The 20,843-nt window shown below is 46.0% G+C and overlaps 3 protein-coding genes across 6 annotated transcripts; 1 reads left to right on the top strand and 2 right to left on the bottom strand.

The window, feature by feature from the left end:
- Window positions 1-986: 986 nt before the first annotated feature.
- LOC308127728 (cyclin-Y-like protein 1) lies at window positions 987-5,073 on the bottom strand. 2 transcript variants are annotated; one of them, XM_080492994.1, is made up of 11 exons: window positions 4,831-5,073; window positions 4,218-4,507; window positions 3,697-3,771; window positions 3,580-3,614; window positions 3,377-3,477; window positions 3,260-3,295; window positions 3,028-3,079; window positions 2,823-2,942; window positions 2,586-2,752; window positions 1,645-1,807; window positions 987-1,572 (listed from the first exon to the last, which is right to left on the bottom strand). In XM_080492994.1, the coding sequence occupies exons 2-11, from the start codon at window positions 4,378-4,380 to the stop codon at window positions 1,456-1,458; spliced, it is 1,029 nt and encodes a 342-aa protein (XP_080349120.1). In that variant the 5' UTR covers window positions 4,381-4,507; window positions 4,831-5,073; the 3' UTR covers window positions 987-1,455. The 2 variants fall into 2 exon arrangements, with proteins under 2 accessions (XP_080349120.1, XP_080349121.1); XM_080492995.1 differs by having other exon boundaries at window positions 4,218-5,073.
- Window positions 5,074-5,623: 550 nt separating this feature from the next.
- On the top strand, window positions 5,624-7,581 carry mettl21a (methyltransferase 21A, HSPA lysine). The gene is made up of 3 exons (XM_080492993.1): window positions 5,624-6,026; window positions 6,110-6,221; window positions 6,608-7,581. Exons 1-3 carry the CDS (start codon window positions 5,880-5,882, stop codon window positions 7,000-7,002), a joined length of 654 nt encoding a protein of 217 aa, XP_080349119.1. The 5' UTR covers window positions 5,624-5,879; the 3' UTR covers window positions 7,003-7,581.
- A 110-nt stretch (window positions 7,582-7,691) lies between these two features.
- LOC308127726 (cyclic AMP-responsive element-binding protein 1-like) lies at window positions 7,692-20,008 on the bottom strand. 3 transcript variants are annotated; one of them, XM_080492990.1, is made up of 8 exons: window positions 19,729-20,008; window positions 10,938-11,031; window positions 9,889-10,035; window positions 9,704-9,804; window positions 9,489-9,625; window positions 8,772-8,945; window positions 8,150-8,303; window positions 7,692-8,063 (listed from the first exon to the last, which is right to left on the bottom strand). In XM_080492990.1, the coding sequence occupies exons 1-8, from the start codon at window positions 19,782-19,784 to the stop codon at window positions 7,919-7,921; spliced, it is 1,008 nt and encodes a 335-aa protein (XP_080349116.1). In that variant the 5' UTR covers window positions 19,785-20,008; the 3' UTR covers window positions 7,692-7,918. The 3 variants fall into 3 exon arrangements, with proteins under 3 accessions (XP_080349116.1, XP_080349117.1, XP_080349118.1); XM_080492991.1 differs by lacking the exon at window positions 19,729-20,008 and adding an exon at window positions 11,731-11,920; XM_080492992.1 differs by lacking the exon at window positions 19,729-20,008 and adding an exon at window positions 11,577-11,857.
- Window positions 20,009-20,843: the final 835 nt, after the last annotated feature.

The raw sequence follows: 20,843 nt of genomic DNA, 5'->3' as shown, positions 1-20,843 counted from the left end.
TGTTCCTCGTTAGACAAACACACATCACCTGTTCTCTTTGGAGTCCGACAATATGCATAAAGATGCAACATGGTCGACATACTCTCAGATTTCTCGTGATTTTAATGCATATTGCTCCTCTTGAATAAAGTTTTTCTTGGTTGTTTCGCAGAGTTAAATGTGATGAAAGGAGACTCTGAAACACTATTTATTATTTATTATATTATTCATAATGACTCAAGTTAAAACGCGTCCTTTCAGAATAGTTTGAAAAACGTTTTGAAAACGATGTTTCGATGAATGGATAGAAATGCTGAACTTAGCACGTGAGGCCACGAGTTGGCGGTTTCAGAAAGTTGCTCCCCCCCCCGTTACCATGGAGAAGAAGCGCTTTTGAAAAGTTGTGTTTTCCCCGTTTCCAAAGAGATGGAGCATTTTACTCCGTTTCCGTGGAGAAAGTTGCATTTTCTCACATTTCCATCGAGATAGTGCATTATTGAAAAGTTGCATTTTCCCCCATTTCAATGGAAACAGCGTTTTTTTAAAGTTACATTTCCCCTCGTTTACATGAAATGGAGTGTTTTTGAAAAGTTCTGTTTCTTCCTTTTCCACGGAGACAAAGTCGGAGTGTTTTCAAAAAGTTCAGCTTTCTCTATTTCAACAGAGAATAAGCTTTTTTGGAAAAGTCCCCCCCCCCCCCCCCCCCCGGGTTACTACGAAGATGTGAAAGTTGCACCTTAGATACCATTTCCAAGAACTTATGTTTTCAGTTACTCAGAGCACCCAAAACACTTTGTGTCCTTGGAAACGTGGCTAAGGCACAACTTTTTGAAAGCACTCCTTTGAAAAACGCCACTTTTGGAAAACGCTTTTTGCGTTTTCACTTGAGCCAAGTGGCCGAAATCTGTCTCCGCGCACCGAATGATCTACTGATTCACCTGCAATATGGAAATTCCCTTCTTCAAAACAACAAAATAAAAGGAGCAGGACACGTTTGTTTTGTTTTTCTCCACCTAAGCAGCCTCAACTTGAAACAGCGAGTCAAATTTATTTGAATTAAATAAAGTACATTTCACAGCTATAGGGGCCTACATAGTAAGCAAAACAAAGTCTACTCTTTGCATGTGCAGAACTACACCACAGGGTAGTTCCGTGACTTTGACCTCCGCCTGGATACACGAGAGGGGTGGGTTAGGAGAAGAGTACCGTAGAAAGAGGACAGAGGTTGGGTCCTCTTGCAAACATGCCGATTCCTCCCCGTCGTAGACGTCCACCGCTTTAAAATGAAAGTAAAACACGACAGTCCGCCACATTTTTTTTTGTTTTCTGTTTTCATGACCATGCTTTAAAAGGCGAATAGCTGAAGTTCCTTGTGATGGACACGCAGAGACACGTTTTTCGCGATGCTCTTATGGTGAGCGCGTCGACACTTCCGTGATGAGGATTGCATGACGTCGGCGAATTCCCGACGAGGACTTAGGACAGCACGGCGTGCGAGTTCTTCACCCCGACCAGGTTGTCGGCGCTCACCGACCTCCTCAGCGCCGACTTGTTCAGGTCCTTGTACCTGTCTTCGCACAGCCTGGAGATGGCCTGGAGGGGAGACGAGCAAGTTAGTCAAGAGTTCGGAACGGAGCGGTTTTCCGGTCTTTGGCGGACACGTACCTCCAGTTTCTGGGCCCGCTTGTTGCTGAGCGGCTCCAGGGGGAAATTGAGGTTGTTGTCGTCGGCCAGCGAGCGCAGGTCGAAGTAATACTTGGCGTAGACGCTGGCCGGGACGTTGATGTTGAACTGGAGGAGCTCGAGGAAGTGACGCTCCATTTCATTCCTGAGAGAAAAGTTAGAGAAGCCATTTTTTTTTTTGTGTGTGTGTGTGTGTGTGTGTGTGCGCCGATACTGATACCAGTATGGGTAGCCCGATAATGCATGGAGTACCCGTGACGTAACGTCAAAAATCAGCAATGTCCCCCGCAGGTATGCAATAGAGTACACGCAATGTTAGTACTTGGTATCGGCACTTAGCTAAATGCGAGTACTCGTATTAGTACTTGGTATCGGCAAATAGCGAAAAGTTTATGCTCACATCAGTCCTCGCTATTGGCAAGTCGCGAAAGGTGAGTACTCATATCGATCCTCGGTATCGGCATGCAGCGAAAGGTTATTCCTTGTACCAGCAGTAGGTATCGGCAAGTCGCAAAAGATTAGTACTCGTATTGATACTTGGTATCAACACATTGCTTTAGGTTGGGACTCGTGTTGGTCATCGGTATCAGCAAGTAGCCAAAGGTCAGTTCTCATATCGGTCGTTGGTATCGGCAAGTTGCTAAAGCTTAGTGCTCATATTGGCACTTGGTATCGGCAAGCAGTGAAAGGTTAGTATTCATGTCGGTACTCGGTATCGGCAAGTAGGGAAAGGTTCGTACTGATATTGAAACTTGGTACAGACACATGGCTAAAGGTTCGTACTCGTATCGATCCTCGGTATCGGCAATTAGCGAAATCTGAGTACTAGTATCGGTACTCGGTATCGGCAAGAAAGCAAAAAGCAGTATCGGTGCATCCCTACTTCTATCAGACTGAGTCAGGAGTCCAGGAGAAAGACTCACATGTCCTCCACCGTCATGTCTTTGAGGATCTGGCAGTAGTCCACGTTCCACACGGCCTGGTCGTCCCAGACTTTAGACGCCAGGAGAATGGCCCCCAGGACGATCCGCTTCCAGTTACAGGGACAGATATCCATCTCTGCGTACGTCAACAGCCTCTCCAGGTAGACCTAGCGCAACGAAACCGACGTCAACCAACCCGTCGAGCGGGGCGTTCCGACGGCGACTGCCCGAACTCACCAGCGTGACGATGGCGCACTCGGCCGTGAGCTGCGCCGAGCTGAAGAGCGTCCGGATGAAGCGGTAGATGAGTTTGTGTTCGGGGTCGACCACCGAGTAGTCGTCCGGTACCTTCTCTCGCTGCCGGCGGAAAACAACGCAAAGACGTTATTGCGACGGGTCGATCGAGTGAGGGGGGAGGGGGGGGGGCGTAAGGACAACTCACCGTCAGAGGGTGCTGCTTCTCGTCGAAGATGTCGAGCGAGCGGTTCGAATCTCTGCGGGAACATCGGGAAATTAGAAAAGACTATCGACCGACAAGCAAAGAAACTGGTTTTCGACTGCTTCGATTTCCGTTTGTCAGAAGTGGAAAGTATTGAGTTGCCAATAACCGCCCTGAAACATCGACTCCTCCACATTCATAGATCTACAGTAGTACAATCCAAAACTTTTCCTACCTGTTTTTGATGTGATAATAAATGGCCAATGCGACACTGGAAGAGATCGACACAAACACAATACGTTACAATCTTGACCGTCGTAGTCGCCACGTCCGCCGCGGAGCGGCCTCGTACCATTTGATGGTGCTCTTGAGGTTGGGTTGGCTGACGGTGCTGTCGTCGATGAATATCGTCGAGCAGGAGCTGTACTTTTTCGAGAGGAGTCCCGGAGACATCTGCGACGGACAAAAAAAAACAAATAACAACACCACGTGAAACCTAGATCCGATTCGGTAGAGAGGACTTTGAATTCGCAGGGAGCGCCAGGCTCGACTCACGTGATTCAAGTAGTTGCTTTTCCTTTTCTCGCGAACTGAAATCGGAAAAAAAAAAGGGGATTATGTCTCAGGAAAAATGTCAGATTACGACACGGCTAAGAGTTTGGTTATACCGACCGTCCGTCTGCGACTTGTTGAGGAAGAGAGTACTAGCTCGGGGGTGGTCCGACGGGTTGGTCTCGTGGGCCAGCTCTGTTGGAAACACCAATAAAGTAGCACGGACAGGTTTTTGACGGCCAAAATACGACGAGTTTCAATGTCTTCCCGGTTGTCCACCATCTTGGATTTCTTTTCTCAATTCAGTTTCTGCCATTTTTCGTTACAATACACCTTGGCGTTGGGGTGGAAAAGCCCCATAACGGTCGTTACTGCGTTCTGGGGGGGTAATATGACTTAACTTTTGTTTGATTATGCATCGTAAATGGGGCGACAGGGTGTTTTACTGCATTGGAGATCACTTGCCAATAGCTTACGATCGGTTTGTCAACAATGGTTTTCAAATCCTACAATTTGTCCTCATGACATGACGAGTGGACACCTGCCCTTGGGACTTGACGGTAATCCCTACACCGGAGCGTTTCCCCCTTGTATTTACAAGACCGCACTAGATATACGCTGTACACAAAAGTCATCCACACCGTCTGGGAGTTCCCGGTCGCTGATGTGCTGCAGGTAGGTGCCGGTGTCTTCGCTGACGTCCTCGGTGGTGGTGATGGGACAGTCCTCCAGCTCCACCTCCCCCCTCCTGTGGATCTTGGGACTCTCTCCCGGGGAGATGCAGCAGGACACCGAGCCTCCCATCGCCGGAGAGATTCTTTAGATTTGCAGCCACTCGAATCAACCTCAGTTTGATGGCGTCCAGTTCATACTGGTGAGGATTTTATTTTTTTATTTCTTTAAGCGATGGAGCGTCTTCTTCACAGTAGATCTGCGGTACACAAACAGGACAGCTGACGTATACTTTCAGTCACATTCTTTTTTTATTTTATTTTTTGTGGAGTAGTTTCAATTCACTTGACAAACCAAGAGTCTGAACTCGAGGTTTGCATTTCCGGAAGAAAAACGCAAGTGTGAATGCTGAAGGTTGTGGGATCACTAATGTGTGGCCGCCTTCAGCATTCACACAATAAAGATTTTCGGATCACCAATGCGTGGCCGCCTTCAGCACTCACACAATGACGATTTTGGATCACTAATGTGTGACTGCCTTCAGCATTCACACAAATGAGACAAAGTCACAAACTCCTCTACCTCCCTCCATGGCTAGCAGGCTAATGCTAGCTTCTCAATCCATTCCCGGCCCCTCCGCGGATCAGTCCATCCCCGCTGCGGCTCGAACCCGGCCTCTTCTACCTTCCCACGGGCCCAAATCACCGGATAGAAAGCTCTATAAAGGTAAAAACTGACGCGGAGAGGCAGTTTGTGTGAAATAAGGAGCCGACGTTAGCTCTCATCTCGTCGCAGTTGTCAAATCCGCTTCCACTTCCGGTGTTTGGATTTCAACATAAGACGCACTGCAGTAAATCCACGCTCTGAAACGTAGAAGGTGGTCTCCAAATTGAGCTTATTAAAATAAAGACACCAAATATTGCCGCTGTATGATTAATATTTGGATTAATATTTGATTAACCTCAAGGTAAATACACAGAAATTGCAACAGAATGTGCTCATTTACTTCTTACTGTGAAAACAAACCGGAAACTGTAGAGTTCTACGTTCAGTCCAGCTTTAAGTGAAAAAATCTCACACAGACACCACGCCTCCTTGCTCGATTCATTACTCATTACGAAAACGCCCATCGATGAATTCAGACGTTCCTATTAGTCCGTTTTAACGCAGCTGTTATGTGATTGGCTGGACCTGCTCATTGATATGAAACGTCCATGCCGGCTTTTATTTAAAAAAATAAAAAAAAATCACCCGGAAGCCGCGCCCCCTTATTTAAGAACTAAGCATTACGGAAACGCCTTTTAATGCAATGAGACGTTCCTATTGGTCGGTTCTGACACAGCTATCATGTGATTGGCTGGACGTACTCATTGATAAGTTGACAGTGGTGCTACAAATACGCATAATTGTTTTCACTAATACTCAAAATAAATAGAAGAAATGTATTGCTTACATTCATAAATGATGTACTGCAGTCTATTAAAGCATTATACTTAACTCCAGAAGGTGGCGATAGTGAACATACAGAAACGCGCAGAAGAAGACGGGGTGCACAGCGCATGCGTGAAGAATGTGTAGCATGACGGCTGGATAGCTTCTCGCGGACTTTAAATCTTGGATTTTTTTCCAGCATGGCTCTCGTCCCCTACGTGGAAAACCCTTTGCCTGCACTTTCTAAACTCCACAACTCATCGGCGGAGTTTAACTTCGCGAATCATGAGCTCCGCTTAGTGCAGGACTGGAAAAACCTCGGAGTGGCTGCGGTTGTGTGGGACGCAGTAAGTAACAAAAACGCTCCGTTTTGGTCATTAAAACATACATTATTGCTCTGAAATGCACAATATTCTACTCTATTTTCCAGGCAGTTGTCATGTGCATGTATCTGGAGCTGGGAAAAGCGGAGTTAAAGGGGAAGAAGGTGATTGAACTCGGTGCTGGTACTGGACTGGTGGGGATCGTGGCGGCCATATTGGGTGGGTATACCTCACAGTCAATGAATGGAAACGCACGATCTTGGGCCTCATTTATAAAGGTTGTTAACGCACTAAACTGGCCCTGCGTACCGGTACGCAAACGTTGAACCTTGTGCACGCACATTTTGGAGACGGGTAACCCAGCAGCGCTGATGGTGAGGTGGTGAATTGAAATTTATCTCATACATTTATTATCTTCAAATATCAGACTCCCAGATCCACGTAACCATAAACAGCCAAGCTGCAGTGGTATGGATGTTTCTTTAGTGGAACATTACTACTGAATCAGCAACACAATGTTCATATGTCAAGCTCGCCGTAAAATTCCCTTTCTCCGTTTTAGAAGAAACATTGCTGCAGCCATGGTTTTATTCTCATTTCCCTAGGTGGCCAGGTGACCATCACCGACAGGCTTCCCGCTTTGGATCTCCTCGCCGCCAACGTGAAGGCCAACCTTCCTGCGGATTCCCTCGGGTCCGCCTCGGTCTCCGAGCTGAGCTGGGGCGACGACCTGGACCGCTACTCGTCCGGAGGCTACGACGTGGTCCTCGGGGCGGACATCGTGTACCTAGAAGACACCTTCCCCCTCCTCCTGCAAACCCTGGACCACCTCGCCTCGGAGAGCGCCGCCGTCCTGCTGGCGTGCAAGATCCGCTACGAGCGGGATACCAACTTTCTCAGCATGCTGGCGAAGACTTTCACCGTCGAGGAGGTTCACTACGACAAAGAGCGGGACATTTATATCTACAAAGCTCAAAAACTACGTCGGGAGGATTTGTAACATTCCGATTTCCTACAATTGTTTTTTTTTTTTTGTTTGTTTTGTTTTTTTTACCAGAAACACATTTATTATTTTCAACAGCTGCCAAAAATGTAAATATCCTCAATAGCTCTAAACAGGATGCAGTTTTTATACAAGTCGGTGCTGACGTTTAGAAATCGTGAATACAAAAAAAATTTTAACATTTAAAAAAAGAAAAAAAGAGCATAGACTATACAGAATACAATATGGTGGAAAAGAGATCCAGTTAATTCATGCTTTGCGGTCGTGAAATGAAGCAGGATTGTAAATGCAAGGAAAAGTGCGCATGCCGATTTCCTATTTACGAGGTTTTTTTCCAGGGGGGGGGAGGGGGCGTTGGCGTACGAGGCAAGGCTCGTGTTTCTGGCTTCCGATTGAATCTGAATAAAAGAAATGGACCAAATAAAAACGTTAAAACGTCTCACTTAATATTTCTAAGTATTTTTTTTCCCCCCCCGGGACTTTTTTTTTTTAGGTTCAAGAACAAAAAAAAAAAAACTTCCATAAAGGCAAGGTAATGAGAAAAGAAGTTGGCAATATTGGAAGCGTCATACTAATACATAACCCAGAAAAACACAGCTTCAAAGATTAAAAAGCTCATTTACAATTTCATGAGTAACAGGTGTTAGCGTCGGGGAAATCCATGTGTGGGCGGGGCTTGCTGGTGACGACGCCCACCGGAACAACTCTTCCCGCTTTTTTTTTTTTTTTTAAACCAAAGTGGTTTTCTTCCATTTACGCACTCAGTTTTTGTTTTTTGTTTTTTTTTTATAAAAGAAAGCAAAAAGAGTAGAAAAGGGGGCGTGGTCTAGGTTGCGGCAGGGGGCGTGGCATCCGATGCATGGCTCTGTGTCGAGTCTCTGTACACGGGAGGGGGACAGGAAGCCGACGCCCTCTACTCCGATTTGTGGCAGTACAAGTCTTTGAGGGCTTTGAGTTCCTCGATGAGGGTTTTGTTCTGGTTCTCCAGCACGGCCACGCGGTTCTCCAGACACTTCACGTACTCCTTCTTCTTCCTGCGGCACTCGCGCGCCGCCTCCCTGCGACAAAACGGGGGGGGGGGGGGGGGGGTTAAAAAAAGTTGCTTCACATTTAAAAAAGAAAAAAAAGCAAGACAGAATGTTACCTGTTCTTCATCAGCCGAACCTCCCTTTTGCGCGTGACCTCCTCGGTGCCGCCCGTCGCGCCCAACGCGGGCGAGGTCGTCATGACGACGCCGGGGGTGATGGTGCTGGTGGGGGCGGTGCGGATCTGATAGGCCTGGACGTCACCGGAGGCGGCTGGCCGGCAAACGTTCATGTTAGTATTTTTGTTTTAATTTAGAGAGATGATAATGTCAGCCACGTTTACACAACAACGCTAAGCTTTTGTAATTTAAGATGTTTGTTTACATAAGTACGGTTGGAGCCACAGACCATGCAACTTTTTAAAAACGCTCCGTCTCAATGGAAATGGGGGGAAAAGCATATTTTTGAAAACAAATGTTCCATCTCCATGGAAACAGGAGAAAACCCGACTTTTCAGAAACGCTGCTACTGTGGAGGTGGACCACGGCCGTAGTAAATACTTCAACTAGTTACCCAACATACCAACGACATTTTCAGCTTTTCTGTCATTTCTACAGAAACAGACATTGTCTTCAAAGCGTTGCCGTAGAAATGCGAAACTTTTCTAAAGCGATTCCTTTTCACTTGAAATGTTGTCATGTAAACGGCGTCTCTGGACAATGAGTCAGACTTTCATCCCACCTTGTACGACCACCTGGTTGCTGGGCACGAGGATCTGCTGGCCATCGCTGGTCTGAGCGTACTGCAGGATGGTGGCGCCCGACTGGCCCCCCCCCGCGTTGGCCATGGTGAGCGTCTGCAGGCCGTCTGTGCCGTTATTGGCCAGCTGGATGGCGCCGCCCTGCGTGATGGCGACTGAAAGACGAGGTCCGGGTTTTAGCACAGCGCGTCGGTGTCAACAGGTTTCCTTCACTTTCGTAAACTTTCACCGTCAAAATTTACTACGGGGCTGGACAAACCCGACCGCTTCACTGGTGACACCTTCAAATGTTTAAGCAAGTAGTAATGCTAAAGGTAATGCTAAAACCAAATGCCAATGCTCGAGCTAATGCTACATGACCACGCTTGAGGTAATGTTAAATGCCAATGCTCGAGCTAATGCTAAATGAGCGCTACAACTAATGCTAAAACAAACTATAATCCTAGAGATAACACTCGAGCAAATGCTAAATGACAATGCTTGAGTTAATGCTAAATGACAGTGCTGGCACTAATGCTAAAACAAATTGATAATGCTCGAGCTCATGCTAAATGATACTAGAGCAAATTTTTAAAAGTTGTACAAATGTTGCTCTTCACTGGTGACAAAAGCAACTATTTATCGTAATGTTAATGCTCGAGCCAACGCTAAAGCTAACACAAGTACGTTATCGTTCAGAAAACACGACGCGTGCTCACTGTACTGCCCGCTGCTGGTCTGGTAGATTGGCGTCGGCATGGTGACTGTCGTGATTGCCGGGGCATCGTCTTCAGACTTCTCCTCTTCGATCCGCGGCACCGCCGGCGCGTCCGACGACAAATCGTTGAGGATCCTCCTGCAGAGGGAGGCAAAAAATACAATTAGTTACAAGTTACAAAACGAGAGAAAGACGGCGTGAAGAATATGTGCAGACCTGTACGAAGGTCGTCTGGACAGAATCTCCCTCCGTTTCTGAGAATCCGTCACGCTGTCCACCGATTCCTGGGAGTCTTCGCTCTCGGCAATCGTCGAGATCTGGAAGGAAAGTATCGCGCCGCGCGTTTACAAGACGTTGCCGGTTTTCGACTCGCAGGGGGAAAAGTCAGCGCGACGTCTCACCTGTACCGTCTGGACCTGCGGCGACTGGATGACGGACGGCTGAGCCGCCTGGATCACGCCGTGCACCTGCACCGTCTGCCCGTTCGGGAGCTGGACTAAAGTGACCGTGGGACTGCTGGATGACACCTGTCCTGCCGCGATGGACGCCTGCAACCAACACGTAGCGAGGACCCGTCACAACCTTTTAGTGAGGTGATGCCTCTCCCACCCTCATTGCATGGGAAATCTTTTGCAGTTTTTTTCCGGAAATGGTTCGCCGTATCATTAACAAAACTTATAGCACACCATTTCTGAATTTTCCACACATTTCGAGGTGCTATTTTGTGTATGTGCTCCCAACGGTGGGGACGAGCTACACCCAAAAAAAATATATATAAAAAAAAATCTTTGTGCCTTGGCCTTGCCTCATAGGCAGGAGCAGGTATAAATAAAAGAGGCCCGAGGATGGAGCCTTGAGGAACCCCACAGGAGATTTTCTTAGATTCAGAATTAGCTCATGACACAGAACTAGTAAGTACAATTCAAATAATACTAGCGCAGTTTAAACACCTTTAGAAAAGATTGTGGGCTAAAGTTGCTGAACAGTGTCGGCTTAACGGTGAAAATGTGCCAGATTACACAAAATATTTATTGATATTCAGGCCATGAAAGCACATAGATTTTTACACATTTTGCTCTCTGCGTCCTTTTGACGTGGATGTTAAATAAAAGAGGCCCAGGGATGGAGCCTTGTGGAACTCCAGAAGTGATTTTCATAAGCGCAGGTTCATAATTACCTATTGACACAGACTCATAAGTCAATTTTAAACCAGTTATGGACTTGAGGTGAAAATGTGCCAGATGAGACAGATCATTTCTTGACATTCAGGCGCTGAAAGTTCATATATTACACATTTTGCTCTCTGCATTCCTTCTGATGGAGATGTTCAATAAAAGGGGCCCCGAGGATGGAGCCTTGTGGAACCCCGCAAGTGATTTTCATTCGGCTCAGGTTCAAAAGTACCCGTCGGTGCCAGAGACTCCCAACAGTTCCCATCACTCTGAATTACCTGTGTCAGGGTGATGTGCTGGGCCTCAGACTCGGAAACAGCTGTCTCTCCACCCTGCTGTGCGTCTGCTCCAGCCTCCATGGTCATTGAGAATCTGCACACAAACGTTCTCAAGTCAATGGAGGAGGGTGTGGCTTGGCTTCCCACCGCTCGCAGGCACATATCATATCAGATCCCGGCTCGTGACGCTTACAACAAGTGGATGTGCTCCACCAGATCCTGCACCCTGTGTGTACAAATCAGGGGAATGCTAACAGCTAGCACGGCGCGTCCAGTAGAATGGGCTGCGTTAGCATGCTAACATGCTAACCGGAATTCCCGAGTAATTGCGCAAAAACCCCGCCGGAGTTTGACCAACTACGTCCCAACCACTTGCATTAAATCGGATTCATGTGTCGTTGTGTCGCGGGCGCGTGTTGAACAGAGAAAGTGCAGCGTGACTCCGCAGTGATTGACACCGTTAGGATGCTAGCAGCTACAGATGGAGGGAAAACCACTTTTCTTTACTTTCGCCAACTTTATCTCGCTCTTTCGGCCCCCGACGCCAAATTAAATCCCGCAGCACGAAGCCAGCTGCCTCCGCTACTCATCCCCAGACAGTTTATTTAGAGAGAACCAAGCCCACTCCCACAGTAATACCTCCATGCAGCCTCGCACAGACTGACTCATTTTGTGAGCCTCTGCAAACCGCCGCCATGATCTCTTTGTCGGCTCTGTGCGGAGATTTGGCGCAAGCGGGCTCTCCGGGCGGCCATCTATCTGTTTAGCAAACACCGGACGCGTATCCTCTTACCAACACAGACTCGCTTCGTCACTCCCGGGTCTACGGAGCTCCACTTTTATTCAGACCGACACGTAAGAGACCGCGTCAGGCTACACCTCCGCCGCGTCACCGAGAACAACAACACGGAGAGGAGGACGAGGGAGACGACGACAGCGAGGGATCTGGGGCTGCCGAGAGCAGCCGAGTGCAGGCGGAGAGAGCCGAGTACTGCCGAGGGCAGCCCGGGGGGGAGTGACGGAAAATCACGAAGTGAGGAGAGACGGTTGAGATCGTCTGAGCATGCGTGGAGTTATATAACGAATAGCCAATAAATCAATCAATTATTCAATAAATATGATATATGAAAGTGAAAAAAATAAATAAAAATGAAATAGAATAAAGTAAAATATATAGTTTATGAATAAATTAAAATCCATAAAATGAAATAAAGATAACTTAAAATGAAATTTTGAGAACATATTAAAATAAAATGAATTGAAATCAAATTTAAAATATATCTATAAAATTTTTATCGAATATGATCAATATGATTACTATTTATTTTCCCTTCATACAGATTATCATTTTTTAAAAAAAACAGCAAGATCTTCTGCAAATCTTTCAATCTGCAATGTTTATCTGTAATAATCATCCATCATCACAACACCCTTTAGCCACACTTAAAGATAATATATTACAATAAATGCATGTAAATATGTCACTTGCATTTTTTTGTTATTTGTGTGTCTATTATACTTTTTCTATTTGACTTTTTTTTTCATTCATGCCTATAAGCATAAAGGTAAATGTTATGTGTGACGTGTGTAAAGCATTAGTGCGTCATGCAAAATAACAACAATAATGATGAACTTAGTGAAAGAGCAACCTGTTTATTCCACTTCCCTCGTTTCCAAGTAAAGTATACATTATTTTCTGACAAGTATCGTCAATAATAATATTAATAGTAACTAATTTTAACTTTTAAAACATTATAACACCATTTTTTTGGGGCTTATCTGTGTGAGAAATACATATTTATTAGCAGATGTTCATGATATTGAGATTATTGGAACATTTCCAACTAGGAAATGGGGATTTCCCATCGATTTCCCAGCACCTGAACGCACAGTAATAATAATAATAATAATAATAATAATAATAATAATAATAATAATAATAATAATCTATTGGAATTTATTCAACTTTCTAATAATTTACAGAAACATTGGTGGAATAATGTTTATTTTCAACTGGAGTGTGTTACTCCTCTTGTACACACGGTGGCAGCATCGCCCTTCTTTATTCCCCCCATGACGCCCTGCTGTGTTATGTTCAGGGTTTTTTTTTTTTTAATTGCTCCCTCATATGATCACTTTTCCCATGAATCAGATTAGTATGAGCTGTGGAAGAGGCACTTAAAACCACATGGTGACTCTAATAACAACAACAAAAAAAAAAAAACCCCAGTTGGGATGAGCATTAGTTATTGCTGTATCTAACAGCTCCCGTGATTACATTTGCTTCTCCCCGGCCATAAAACGTACTCGTTAGGCCTGTCGCTCCGGCGCGGCGAGGGCGGCTTGGAAACCGGTTCAAAGCCGTGGCAGCTGGTCAAAAGTCCTACGGGGGGGGGCGCGAGGCCTCGGGCCAATTTCTGGCTATCATCGCTATTTGCAAGGTCACTGCAGAGGCCTCTGAATACACACGAACATCTTCGCCCAAACTGGGATTTAACCCGACTTGAATTCAACTAATATGAGAAATATATTCGTCGCGACAGCCCTCGAGTCTCCGTTTAGAACTTTAGAATAATGACCGCCGGCCGCAATCAGATCGTTTGCAGCCCACAATTTGTCCACCTGCTGTGCATATTTAGTCAATTCTTCATCTTTTCTCTTCATGTCAACGATTGGGGAATCGCTGAGTAGCTGTAATCTTTAATTGCACCAAAAAAAAAAAAAATGTAATTGACCATCATTTGCATTCATTATGTTCGTTTTAGGATGTGAAAAGCCTCATTTGGAATTTGGCACCTGCCTCAGTTTTCAAGTGAAAAACCTTCCGTTGCGTTTCTGCCGTCGGTTTACATGACAGCGGTGCTAAAGAGTCACCGAGAATGCTACGTCTCCATGGAAACGAGGAAAAAGGAACTTTTTGAAAACGGTCAGACGCCGTGAAAACAAGAGAGAATGCAACTTTAAAAAAAAAAAAAAAAGGTCCAACTCCATCTCCATTGAAATCAGCAAAGCAGAACTTTTTAAAAAAAAAAAACTGCTCGACTTGTCTCCATGGAAATGGGGATAGTTCAATTTTCTTTTTTGAAAAATCACTTTCTCCATGGAAACAAAGAATAAAAATGCAATTTTTAGAAAATGCTCCGACCCTGTCGCCATAGATATGAGGAAAGTGCAACTTTTAGAAAGAGCTTAGAGTCCGTCTCGATGGAAACCGGGACAACGCGACTTTTAGAAAACGCTCCAACTCTGTGTCCGTGAAAACCTAGGAATACGCAACTTTTAGAAAAAGCTCAGTGGAAATAAGGGGGTGGGGGGGGGGCAGCTGTAGTAACCTGAGTCCCGTGGTAGTAGGTAGAGGGCGCTCTAGGCTCCAGGTGTGGGTTCCCTGGCAGGAAGTCTATAGACAGAAAGGTCCTGTCATGTGACCCTCTCTCGCACTGTGGCGCAGACATGTGCCCGTTAAAAAAAAAAAGCAGAGCAAGACATTTGTCCTGCATCTTAGAGACGCAGTTATGTCGGCGACGAGGATAATCTGGAGAAATATTTTGGATTTCTCTGCTCTCTGGAAGGATCCATCACCTGATTGGATGATTGGACTCATGCAGGTGAACGAAGGAACGGAGGAAGACGCATGCAGGTGAGACGGCAACAATCGGATCCCTCCTAACATTTAAATCAAAAGTGCACGCTTGGGCAGAATACTGTGAAATGATGGAGTACTTCTATACTGCAAATGGTAAACGGAGTATAAACAAGTCTCCATGGAAACGGGGTAGTGCTGCGACTCCACATCATAGCTGCTCGCCATTGTTAACGTTTAGAACGCATTATTCTCTGTGTGTGTGTGGTTTCATGACAAAAACAACCAATAGTGCCAACTAGTGGCTCGGCATGCGAACTACATCGTTTTCGTGGTTCCACTTCAAAAGTGCAAAAGACACAGTTACAGTAGACAACGGTTTAAGGATAACATATATTTTATCAAAACACATTTTCCAACTTTACACTGAAATTTTTTTCAAAAGATTCTTAAATATAGTTTATCTTTGTTTTTTTCCGGCAGAAAAAATTTAAAAAATGTCGAAAAGAGAAAAAAACATGCTCGTCCATGAAAAGTATCTGTGATTAATAATTGGATTATTTTTATATCATTTCTATTTATGGTTACAACAGCCTTAAAATGCAGTACAGTATATCTAAATAGCAGCTATGACACTTCATGAAGGGGGGAAAAAAATCGCTAAAAATGGTCACAAAAGCTCAAAATGAAAAGTCTTCTTAAATTGAAGCCATGAATGCAACATGCAAATGTTGGTTTTTTTTTTCTTCCGGATAATTAACAAGTTTTGCGGTTCCAGACTCATTTTATTTGGTGGAAAATTGCAAATAAAAATGGCTCTTTTGGTCATAGAGGTTGCCGAATCCTGGTGTAGTAGTAGTCGGAGGAGGAGGAAGAGGAGGAGGAGGAGGTGGATGGGAGATTAATCTTGGGAGTATGAAGTGGAGACCTGACTTCAATCCTTCGCTCCTTAAACCCGGCTGTCAGAGCTCCTGGCTTAACGCGAGGCTCCGAAACGCCGTCGACAGCAAACCCTGCTTCCTCCGCCATTTGTATGTGTGTGGGTGTGTGTGTGTGTGTGCGTGTGTGTGTGTGTGTGTGTGTGTGTGTGTGTGTGTGTATGTGTTTTTCTTTTTAATCATGTGGTTGTATGAAGACTCATGACCCCCATCCGGATCACGGCCTGGGGCTGTGTGTGTGTGTGTGTGTGTGTGTGTGTGTGTGTGTGTGTGTGTGTGTGTGTGTGTGTGTGTGTGTGTGTGTGTGTGTGTGTGTGTGTGTGTGTGTGTGTGTGTAAAACAAGTGCACCTCTGCGCCAGGCACGTCTCCTCGCAGCTGATGTATTCTGTCAACATCGCTGTCGAATTTTAAAACGGGGCGCTCAATCAAAAAAATAAATAAATAAATAAAGGAAATAAAAGAAAATATCAGACCTGCCACTCACGCCTGCACGGCATTGTGGGAGAGAGATCATGGCGGGCCCGCCGCCGCCGCCGCCATCCAGCGCCCAGGCGGCGCGTGAATACAGAGGAGCCGATTTGAATAGCAGTGACCTTACATCGCGTGCTGAATTACCTGAACCGCATATGAAAACACCTGGATGCGGTTGCCATGGATACCAGGCCTCCCTCTATCACGGCAGCACAGGTTCTGGAATCCGAAGGCTTCCGCGGATTAAAATACTGGAGGTATCAAGCCGTGTGGCACGAGGCGGGAGGGAGTTATCGAACACCTGGAGATTGTGCTGACCCGGAACCTGCTCGCTTAATCTGGGCCGGAGGCGACGTCTCGTATTGGCCGATCCCAATCGATCCGTCAAGGTGTCGACCCCCCCCCCCCCCCCCCTCCCCGCAAGGCTTTTCCATCCCCTGCTTTTTTTTGCTTGACATATTGGGGACATAACATCACCGTAGAGTCTGAATGCAGCTGCTACGAGATGCAGATGAAGAAACATCCTCTAACATATTTCACTAAGAGCATTTTTGATGTTTTTTTTACAAAAAAAATATGCTCTACACGTTTTTGAAATGTTTTCTTCTCTCGCGGGGGCACCAGAGACCTTCAACGGCATGATTTTAAATAAAGAAATTTTAAAAGAAAAGTTACAAAATTGTTTCGAGTGAAAATGCATCGCTTTTGCGGTTTTGTTTCAGAAGAGTTTCCTTTTCGAAAAGTTGTGTTTTCCCTTTCTTTCTGCGGACTTGGAGCATTTTCAAAAAGTTGCGTTTTTTTCCATCTACACGGAGACTGACTTTGAGCGCTTTCAAAAAGTTGAGTTTTCACGTTTCCACAGACACGGCATCAGAGCATTTTCAAAAAGTTGTGTTTTTTCTTGTGTCCATTGAGATAGTGTCTGAGCGTTTTCAGAAAGTTGTGTTTTTTTCACGGTGTTCGAGTTGGAGTATTTTCAGCCTTTTCCATGGAGACAGAGCATTTTCAAAAGGTTGCGTTTTCTTCCATCTACACTGTAGATGTAAAAAGAGAATGTTTACCAAAAGATAAATTACTATTCGTTTTCATGGAAACGAAATTGGCGCATTCAAAAAGTTCCACCTTTGGATCTATTTTCAAAAAGTAAAATATTTTTTGTCATGTGTGTGTGTTGGTATATTTGCGTTTACAGAGACAGTCAGTAGAACCAAGAATCAGTCTTTATCTCACTTTTCATGAAAAGAAATGCAGGTTTCTCTGGAACCGTCGAGTAATTAGAATGTAAATATTGATCCTTTAACACGCGAATCGACCAATGGACGGACACATTTGGTATTGGAAGTGTCAACACTTGAGTATAGATCCGTCGCTAATTAGCGGCGGGCTGATCGACCACATCGGATTTCAGTCGTAACGGTCCAGGATGCTTAAAAACCGTTTGAATTAATAATAAGGTTTTTGAACGGGTATCGACGTGAACATACGCGTAGAGAGAGGCGTCAATTTTAAGAATCCCTTTGTTGCTCCTCCAGCCTGACGGAGGAACCCAGAAGCACAAAACGAGCCGGGCGGTCTTCTTCCGTTCATTCAGGGCTCCGCGGGAGGCGATGAGTCGTCGTTCGGGTAGCGGCGGTAAAGCGTACCGGTTCAGATTTGGTTCGGTTGTCGTTCACATTCACTTGAGAGAAGATCGGATCAAACCGTTTGGAAAATCTCACGCAATTACAGCATCTGCCGGTTTGGGGGCGCTGTCCCCCCAAACAAACACTGACCAGAGAGGAAGTAAAGAAGAAACACGGCTCATTGATTGGTCCGGACCGAAAGTGGAAGTTCTGCCTCTATAACCCATGGTGGCTAGGCTAGTTAGCTCGTAGCTAATTGGTAGCCACGAACAACCGCGATATCTAGTCTTCCTCACTACTTCTTCCTCACCCGCAACATATTTTCCCAATTTTTTCTTTCTGTGCCTGCTTCTTCTGAATCGCGCGGTTCGCTTCGTCAGTTTTACTACCCAGAATGCATTGCACGCTACGTCACGTCCTTCATTTGCAACCTAGCATTTCACGAGGACCAGAGATCTCTTGTTAGCTCCCGTTCAGAGGTCGTGGGAGATTTCACATCGCCCAAACAAGCTCCGGTCCAAACGGGAATGTGAACACACCATGAGAGAGATTTTGAAACTTGCCACCGTTTAGGTTTGTATGTTGGCTTCCGATGTTCCGACCCTCCCCTTGTCCCGGCGTCGTCGCTCGGGAATAAACAATATCAAAAAGTTCAAAACGAAAAAATGGACTTAATTCAACCAGACAGGACGCCATTAAGGCTACAAACCCTCGCTCTCATCCCTCACCTCCTTCTTGCTGCAGAGTTCAAAGGTTGCCATGGTTACCGGTGGTGGTGGTGGTGGTGGTGGTGGGGGGTGTTGGTCCCAGCGGGGGTGAACACAATGCGCTCTGCCCCGTAGCAGGGTGGGGAGGATACGCCGACCTTTGACCCATCAAGGTCTTACCGCTGGAGCATGGGGTTGTAGATTGAGTCGATCCGCGGCGAGGATTGGCGCCGGGGGTTTGTGGGCGGAGCCGCCTCGCGGCTTCTGAGCTCAGCGACTCGTGCCGACTGCCTCCTGGATTTCACAGGGCCCTGGGCGAGGGAGATAGCCGGCCTCTAATCCACCGATCCCCCACCCCCCCCCCCAAAACCTTGGCTCCCGCACGTCTCTCAGATAGCGGATCTTTTGTGTCAGATCTTTGCAGCTGTCGCCGCTGTAGCTTGTAACGAAGACGAGGGGCGATGTGTGTGTGTCTCTTGTGTGTGTGTGTGTGTGTGTGTGTGTGTGTGTGTGTGTGTGTGTGTGTGTGTGTGTGTGTGTGTGTGTGTGTGTGTGTGTGTGTGTGTGTGTGTGTGTGTGTGTGTGTGTGTGTGTGTGTGTGTGTTGAAGAGCATGTTTGAAATCACTTCCCAGCCGCAATCTGACGGTTTTTGCCTGTTTCTTCCTCAGTGTTCTGCAAGGTCAGAGCAAGGTGAGCGCGCAGAGATTAGAGCAAGGCTGCTGTCAATGCAACGCCCCCTTCAGGTGAAAAGAACAACGTACGTCTACGAGTTCTCGCAGCACTGTGTCGACCATAACGTATCGCTAATTTACGCGGCAATGATTTCAAGTGAAAACACAGAGCTCAAGTTTTGGAAGATGGCTGCCAAGGTGGAACGTTTTGAAAAGGCTCTGACTACGTAGTAACGGGGGTCAAGCACAACTTTTTTTTAAAATGCGTCAGCTCCATGGAAATTGGGAAAATTCAACTTTTCCAAAATGCTCCGACTCCATCTCCATGGAATTGGTGGGAAAGGCGACTTTTTGAAAGTGCTCTGGCTCCATCTCCGTAGAAATTGAACCTTTTGTTAACGCTCCGACTCTATCCCTGTGGGAATAGGGGACATGCAACTTTTTGAAATCGCTGCTACTTTGTCTCTGTGGAAACCGGGACAACTGAACTTTTCATAAACGCTGCCTCTCCAATGAAATGGGGGGGGGGGAAAGGCATCTTTTCGTAAACGTTCCAACTCTGTGGAAATAGGGAAAACGTAACTTTTTGAAAACGCTCTGTCTGCATGGAAATGGGGGGGAAATCTGACTCCATAACCGTGGAAACGTGAGAATGCAACTTTTTGACAGCGCTCCGTGGAATAACGCAACTTTTCAAAAACTTAGTCCCCATAGAAACGGGAAAACAATCGGTCTCTGTCGAAACAGAACTTTTTCACCAACTTGTGCCATGCAAACTACATTGTTTACAGCGTTCCTACCGTTTCTGTGGTATCCAAACATCGCCGTGGAATTGCGAAACGTCTCTGAAAAGCATGTTTTCGGTGCATATTTTACTTGGAGGAATATCCACAACAGGCACGGGACCGCGTGTAGAACCGGCAAAACGAGACGAAGAAGACGAGGGACATTCCGAAGGCTCTTGAGAAGGATGAAATGCGTAAAAGACACTTTCTTTCGAGGTGCATCATTCAACTCCCCAACGGCCCATTACCCCCACGACGCTGCTGCTCACTGTTCTCAAGTTCCGCCGCTGCTTTTGACACATCTACTGTTGCCATGACGACTGCATACCACACGACAACGGCGGATGTTGCGGCGTGTACAGACCTGACATGGTATCCCGGCTGTCATGTCATTGAATTTCGAATAAAATACAGACTTTGCGCGTGCGTGCGTGCGTGCGTGCGTGCGTGCGTGCGTGCGTGCGTGCGTGCGTGCGTGCGTGCGTGCGTGCGTGCGTGCGTGCGTGCGTGCGTGCGTGCGTGTGTTGAACTCGTATGAACCGATGGAAGCGAATATCATTTAAGTGTGAAAGATTTAGCCTCTTCAAGACAGATTTCCTTCTATTCATTCATTCTAAAAAAGTAAAAAGGAGTCTATTTAATTTAATCCAACTTCTTGACCATTTTTAAGTGGGCTATTCACCCACATTCAACTCCTTTTTTTTTTCTTTTTTTCTTTTCTACTGTGACTGTGTCGTTAGAGTGACTTCCTTCAGGGAAAAGTGGAAACTTCGATGCTCAGCAGAATTCACGCAGTTTGGTAAAAGGTATCCGAGGGACACCGGAGCGAGATGAGAGTTCATTTTCATTCCGCGGAGCTTGCAAGACTCGAATTATCCCGACATGAATACATCCTATCTGCATATCTGTGTGTTGAGGTGAAAACACAAAACACGGAGGTCACTCGGTTTGAAGAAATGATTTCTTTTTTTACTAGAAATTCATCATCATGTTTTCGAAACTTGATCAAGACTTTTGTGCAGCGGGCGAAGAGCCAATGTGAATCTTACTTCCTGTACAGAACAGATCAAAATTGCGGTCCCACCACAGAGAGTACGGTTAAAATGTAGGCGGGGTTGTGAATGATGCAG

Source organism: Lipophrys pholis (genome assembly GCF_963383615.2).
Source record: "Lipophrys pholis genome assembly, chromosome: 23".
Classification (NCBI taxonomy): domain Eukaryota; kingdom Metazoa; phylum Chordata; class Actinopteri; order Blenniiformes; family Blenniidae; genus Lipophrys; species Lipophrys pholis.
Note: the sequence above shows the minus strand (reverse complement) of the source record. Positions and strands in the feature narration are given on the sequence as shown.